This window comes from Olea europaea, unplaced genomic scaffold (assembly GCF_002742605.1).
Source record: "Olea europaea var. sylvestris unplaced genomic scaffold, O_europaea_v1 scaffold2126, whole genome shotgun sequence".
NCBI lineage: Eukaryota > Viridiplantae > Streptophyta > Magnoliopsida > Lamiales > Oleaceae > Olea > Olea europaea.
In genome coordinates this window covers 105,246-112,345 of record NW_019239222.1, presented here as the reverse complement: position 1 = coordinate 112,345, position 7,100 = coordinate 105,246, and the positions used below count along the sequence as shown (strand labels likewise).

The following is a 7,100-nucleotide window of genomic DNA, read 5'->3' as shown; positions in this document are numbered from 1 at the left end:
GAATGTTCTCCCATTATTTACTAGCCTGAACTGCCTCTCAAAAGGCGGTCCATTATAAAACGATGTACCCCGCCCTCTACCAGACTGAGCGTTTGGGGAAAAAACTAGGGCGATGGTGATGCTGCCATATCCCTGGTTTCTCTGCATTTGCACTCATTTCTTTTTTGCATTTTGCACATAGGACGTCTTCATCATTGTTAGGCTCCTTCCCTTTGATACGTTCAAAGACACTGGGATGTGGTCCAGGGTCTTCTTCTCCATCATTTATAACCAATTTGAATTTTGGCAATTTGTTTTTGAAACTAGACGTCACCATGTTCACTCCAAATGGCCGTGGAAAAGAATTTTCATCCACTGCCATCTTCCTCTTATCCTCGAACGTAATTCGTCCTGATTCAATGGCATCCTGTAACACATGACGAAAAACCAAACAGTTGTTAGTCAAATGTGACCATGCATTATACCACTTACAATATTTTTTATCCTTAACTTTCAGGGCTTGGCAATTTATCCTTATCGCTCAGCTTTATCTGCTTATCCTTATATAATTTATCAAATATAAGGTCAGCTTTGGTTACATCGAACGAGAACGTTCTAGCATTTATATTTTCATCTTTTATAGGTTCATCCTTAGCCATTATATGACAAGTATATGTGTCTCCTTTAACTAATTCGGCCAAATACATTTCAGTTTGATCGTAATACTCGTCATTAATGATATGAACATCAAAATTTGGGTTTCTATAATAAGTCCCCTTGCTAGAATTTTTCATTTGTTCTTCTTCTCTTATTAATCGTTCATACCTAATCACGTTCACGCTCAATTGGAAAAGATCAGGAAATTCCTTGTCTTGGAATTTCTTTTTCAAATCAAAGCTTAAGCAACCTTAAGCGATTTTGACGAACTCCTTTTCAGGCAAAGGTACAAAACATTTACTTCTTGCCGTCTTGAACCTTTGAAGGAAACCTTCTGCCCATTCGTTTGGCAGTTGACGTAGATTCGTCAAATCAGCCAAAGTAACTTCAGACTCAGTCTTATAAAACTGAGCATGGAACAATTGCTCCAATTGTTGCCATGTTTGGATAGAGTTTGCTGGCAAATTGATGAACCAGAAAAATGCTACTCCTATTAATGAACTAGAGAATAGCCTCATTTTATGGTAATCAGTTACGTCACCACATTGCAGTGTGAATCATCATATGTGTTCTAGAGTAGACACATCTCCTAAATCGGTAAACAGTGAGAATTCTGGCACTTTATACCCTCTAGGCCATGGATATACTTGGTCTACCCAATAAGGATATAGCTTTGTGTAAATCGGTCTAATGACAGGACGTACTCCAAAAGCCATCTGGTCCTGTACGATTCCATAATCTGATTCCTCAACATGACGTTGGGGTCATATGGAATTCCTACAGGTTGGTTGACCGGTTGATTTACTTGAGGCCTGATGTTTGGTCCTTGGTTGGCAACAAAGTTGCCATGATTTGGGCAATTGTTACCATTAGCCTGAACATTTATTTCATCATTAACACGTGGGGTATTCTGTCCATTATTTAGGACATTATCTCTTACATTTAGATTACCCCCCAAGTTAGGTGTACCAATGCCACTATTCTGATTTGGTATTACACCACCCCCCTGGTTTGAAGTAGAGGGGTCAAAAGGTGGTTCTACCCCTTGATTTAAACTTAGGGCTGGGGGATTATATCCTACAATTGTCCTAATTTGAAAGTGGTTTGCAAGATGCACAACTGGCCGACAAATTTGGCCTACTAATTTATTCATTATTTCATTCAAAGTATTCAGTTGTTTAGCCATGTTGTCATGATGTGCATTCCCATTCTGGGTAAATCTTTCCATATTATGAATATTTCGTAGATTTACCTGTTCAACGACATCTTGTGTGAATTCTCCGAGTAATGCACGCATGGTTCGAGTACTCAACTGTTATTGGTTTGTAAAGACTATGATTGCTCTGATTTTGTCCATCTGTTCGTGGAGAGCTATGCTGCTCCTCATATCGCTCGATCACAGACTGGACTCCTCCCTGACTTGCTGCTTCCTTATCGAATTTCTGAGGCATTGTTTCACCTTTTGTATCTTCAATACCAAAAACTAATGTCCCACTGGACGTGCCAAATTGTTTCGCGCGGTAGTCGCTAACAATAAAAAGGGATCAGACGATTGTGTAAGGAACAAACCTCTTGAGACAAAGTCCCAAAAATGGGTGTTTTATTGGCGATGACTTTACAATTGAAACTTAAACAGGATGCCTCCAAGGGGCGCAAGCACACGAGTACTGAAAGAAATATTTAAGTCTAAACTAAGAAATTGAAATTACATATTCTTTGTTTGAGGTTGTTTGATTCGAGATCCTTTGCTCTATGTCTTTTCTTTCTTTTATATTCCCTTGATGATCTCTTCGTGATCAACCGCTTAGAAACCGCTTAATTGCTTTATAACTGTCCACTTTCTTCATGGTGGCCAACTTATCGTAGAACTACCGTCTCTAACTGTTGCCACTACTCTTTGTCGTTTAACCGTCTTCAACTGAACATCCTTGAATTGTGGAACGTGATAAAATTACTTAATAACTACTTCGATAACTGTACTTTTGGATAACCATAACATCTTTTGTTTGCTAAGATCCTAGACGATTCGAAGGTTTGGACGAGAACATGGTCATAACCCTGGGCGACTGCAAGGCACTTCATTCGCTCAAATCTTAGACGTCTTGCAAGTTTGGGCGATGGTGTTATCGCATTTGTGGGCTTCCACTGCATTCATTAATAACCTTATTTGGACATTTATCCTGAATTGCCCAGTTGGGCTTCATTCTTTGGGCTGCACTTTTAGCGTGTCAACAGACACAAAAATGAAAAAAGAAAAGAAGAAAAAAAGAAGAACTAGAAACAGAAGCAAATGAAATATTAGAAGTAAACGATCAATAAAATATATACCGTTCAAAATATTTGCAACACATCTCGTCATTATAGAGTTTCTTGGCTCAGAAATTCCAGTTCTTTTTATGTCCATAATTAAGATTTCAATGTTTGGAAATTGAGCTTAAGAAACATAGTCATAAGCTAGCCCGAACATAAATTTTCAAGGCCCGCGACGCTTCCTTAAACAGAAACAACCTTCTTGTTGATCAGGAGGGATCATTCCTCCACCTTTCGTTGTGTCGATGACCTCTAACATGGAAACTACCTCGTCCATTTCAGGCCTCTTATCCGGGTTGGCATCCCAGCATCGTTTCATCACATTAGCAAGGGAACTCGGGCAACACCTAGGTATCTCGGGCCTTAGATTCTATAAAAAGAATAGAGTAAATCGCAATTTATTTATTTTTTTGCCAGATTTAGATCAATGAATATAGAACATATAATAAAGAAAATGCAAATACCTGGCGAACAACTGCTGAAGTCACTTCTGAAAAACTAAGGTCGGGATATGGCATGTCACAACAATACGTCTCCCATAAACAGATGCCAAAACTGTATACGTCGCATTTCCTGTTGTACGGGTTGCCATTGAGGACCTGAAGGTCATCATTTAGACATTCAACTGACATTAGTAGGCAATCGGGGTCAATTTTTTATTCATATTTTGTAGTTGATTCAGCTTTCTTTTGTTTAGTTTTGGTTTTAGTTCTTCTATGAATCCAAGTTCGGCTTTTCATCCCCCCTCTGGGGAATCAAGGAGAGGGGCAGTTTCCGAGGTCTATGGGTTCGAGAGAAACAAAAGCAAAGTGGCAAATGATGTTTCAGATATTAAGTAATATTAAACATTATTAGACACAACTCAACAACACGATTAGACAAAAATTTTACTTCATGCAAATGGGTGCAATCGTTAATGAACCATGAGAACGAGCATTAGGCGAACCATTTGAGAAAGTTAAGAATCAAGATAGCTTTCCTATGAACAAGAAAAGACATGCAAGAACATGAAATAGTTTCGACTTCCATCACAGATTCCTATAATGAGTACTACCTACCAAAGAAATGATGGATGACTAACCTCGGGAGCCATGTAGCCAAGGGTCCCCGTTTCTCCCGTCATGTCGTTTGGATTTGAGGCTTCAACACGGGCAACTCCAAAATCTGCTATTTTCACTGTGCGGTTCTTGTCTAACAGCATATTTTCGGTTTTAACATCTCTGTGAACAATCTTCTGAGAGTGAAGATAACATAACCTGCAAAATGAAATATTTAATTGAAAATTATCAAGTGGTCAGATAAACGACGAATGAATATAAATCAAAAAGAATCCAGAATCTGAATAACAGGTACCCTCTGGCAAGATCCAGTGCAATCTGTACAACTACTTTGAATGCGAGCTTCTTTCTCCGGTTCTTTATAAGGTAAGATTTCAAAGCACCTCCCGGAAGATATTCAACGACAACACAACATATATTACTAGGCATTCCAATGTGACCATTTTCCGTCTGAACATTAAGTTCTGAAGACCCCATTGTTGCCCCAATAAACTACATAATGGGGTTAAACACAAAATGTTAAGACCAACAGTAGAAAGAGAATAAAAGATAAAAGTTTAGATAGAAGATAAACAATTAGTTCCGGTAATTATAACAGATTCCATGAATAAGAAGTATGCTACGGTCAGAGTGGGACCACACAGTTATGGTACAGACGAACTTAACAAACATAGACAACGTGAGTCCACATATATCAAATAAGTGCACAGGTATTAGAAGTAGATCACAACCTTAGTTACATTAGGATGATCAAGTTTATGCCAAACTGCAACTTCTTGAGTAAAAGCTGCCCTCAGCGACGCAATTTCAGCTTCCGTCCTGTGGCCCTCTTCCCCCCAGTCCAACAGTTTAACTGATCACCAAAAACTACCAAAATGTGAATACTAAATAAAGTAAAATTCAATAATATTTCAATCATTTTAGTGTAGCAAATAGTAACCATGCCAGAGCAACATTCATTCAGTTTGCTGGTCCCAGCCAACACAAGTTGAGAGAAAAGAAAAGAACAAATGGTTTTATCACTATCCGATTCCCTCTAATAGTGATATTCTAATTTTATATGGACAGTAGATGAATGATTTGAGGGAATGAACCCATAAAAAAATAATAATAATAATAAATAAATAAAAACTGGGAAAAGGAAAAAGGAAAATTGTGAAGTAATGAAAATTCTAATGAGTTTGCCGAAGAGCCGAGCTAACATACACATGTAATGACCAATTTGCCAAATTTTACAATGTCGAAGAATAGTTAATCAATGTCAACAACTGTGCTCCTTTGTAAACCTCCCTTTCTCCGTGATGCTAAGGAATTGGGCCAAAAAGAGTTGGATTACACGGAGAAAAAAAAAATACCAAATGCTGAGGCAAGAAAAGAATTCAATCCTATGTTTATCAGGACTAACACTAAACTTCTTTAAATCGTTTTTATGCCCTAATAATGTTTTATATCCTTGACTATTGGTAGGATGAAATCGTATTATACTCAATATTAAATTTGAATCTCCACAAATTCTAAAAGGGTGTAGTTTTTTTAAAGTTCTTGATAACACTAACTATACTATCTGATGAATATTAACCTTAATCAATTTGCAAAGATCCTAGGTCCCAGGTAGAAATTAACATTAATTAATTTCATTTGTTTAACATTAACATTATAATAATGCCTCTACTTTAGCATGACTACATTACAAGACAGTTCCTCTCATTTTTTGTTTTTAAGAAAGTCAAACTAAACAGCCAGTTGCTTCACATGAAAGTTCAGAAAAAACACCACCCCAAGTTATTACTGACACCTCCAAATCCAATCCAAACCCGTGCCATAAGTCACGGATTCCATAAGAATACCCTTAAATCACCCCTTCCACCCCACCCCATTCAACTGACCAGATTATAATTATACTGAAAAAGATCAGTTTTTGCTATTGATTTAAGGGTCTAAGATTCTTTTCATTTCATAACCATGCTTAATCTATCAAAAAAAAAAAAAAAAATTACTGATAGACAAGGTATTAATTGAATTAGACTTAAAAGCACCTTTTGACGGGCTTACGGCCTAACGGAACAGCTAAAAAGTTCATGTAGTCATAGCAAAACAAGCTGAATCATTAGCAATTTTGAGGCTATCTTCTTCATGATGCCATTCAGAACAATTTTTGAAAAAAGGGAAAATCCGTGCATTAAGAAACGAAGCAAACCCACAGGAAAAATATGACAAAAAGTAAAAAAGAAAGTAACTTTTTAAAAGTGAAAAGTAAAACTTTACAGAACAGAAACGGAAATAAATAAATAAAATAACAGGACAAGGGGGTGACTGACCGGCAACATCTTGGCCATCATAAATGCCACGGTGTACAGTCCCAAAAGTGCCACGTGCAATGACGCCCTTGATGATCAGCTTAGAGGGGTCAATCTCCCACTCATATCTCTGCGTCCTACTGGCAGCGCCGCCTCCGATTGTGGTGGCGGTAGTGGTGGTGGTGGTGGCGGCGGCGATGGGGGAATCTTCTTGATTTTTCTTGTTTTTCTCCATAGTCCAAGTCCTATTGAGATGCCTCTCCAGTTGCTCATCTAAACTTTTCAAATCAATCTGATCGGCCCTCACAAACCCATCACTGTTCTTCTCCATTTTTGCAGTATTTTTCGAATAAATTCAAGAAACTATATTAATTATTTCTGGGTTGTGGAAGGTTTTATGCAATTAACAGAAATGTGAATTGGGAATTAGGGAAGACGCAAAAGAGGGAGACTGTGTGTATAATTGTATGTGATATGTATGTATATTTTAGTGTGTGTTGTGTGTGCGCGCTGGCAGGAAATTATGAGCAGCGCCATGTGGGCACATGGAATTGCCTAAAGACAACGTGTGTGTGACCCACAAAAGGTCTCCTCTTATTTTTCTGATACAATGCTTTTTGCTTATTTTAGCTGCTAATTATTTTTTCAATAATCAATTATATATATAAAAAATTTATTTTCACGTTCCTTTATTTATTCTGTAATATTTCGATGACGGAAAGATGAATTTTTTTAGTGTCATATTTAATAGAAAGTACTGAAATAGGGTTGAGGAAAAATGGGAAGATATTGCCCCCGT

At 37.5% G+C, this 7,100-nt stretch overlaps 1 protein-coding gene across 1 annotated transcript; it reads right to left on the bottom strand.

Annotated features, from left to right (window-relative positions):
• Window positions 1-2,919: 2,919 nt before the first annotated feature.
• Window positions 2,920-6,814, bottom strand: LOC111380321 (serine/threonine-protein kinase HT1-like). Its single transcript, XM_023003849.1, has 6 exons — window positions 6,323-6,814; window positions 4,736-4,857; window positions 4,300-4,496; window positions 4,028-4,202; window positions 3,411-3,545; window positions 2,920-3,316 (listed from the first exon to the last, which is right to left on the bottom strand). The coding sequence occupies exons 1-6, from the start codon at window positions 6,630-6,632 to the stop codon at window positions 3,110-3,112; spliced, it is 1,146 nt and encodes a 381-aa protein (XP_022859617.1). The 5' UTR covers window positions 6,633-6,814; the 3' UTR covers window positions 2,920-3,109.
• Window positions 6,815-7,100: the final 286 nt, after the last annotated feature.

Coding starts and splice junctions, on each gene's coding strand:
- LOC111380321 (XM_023003849.1), bottom strand. CDS start 6,632: ATGGAGAAGAACAGTGATGGGTTTGTGAGGGCCGATCAGATTGATTTG. Junction 4,858..6,322: donor TGATGGCCAAGATGTTGCCG/GTCAGTCACCCC, acceptor TTTGGTGATCAG/TTAAACTGTTGGACTGGGGG. Junction 3,317..3,410: donor CTTCAGCAGTTGTTCGCCAG/GTATTTGCATTT, acceptor TTCTTTTTATAG/AATCTAAGGCCCGAGATACC.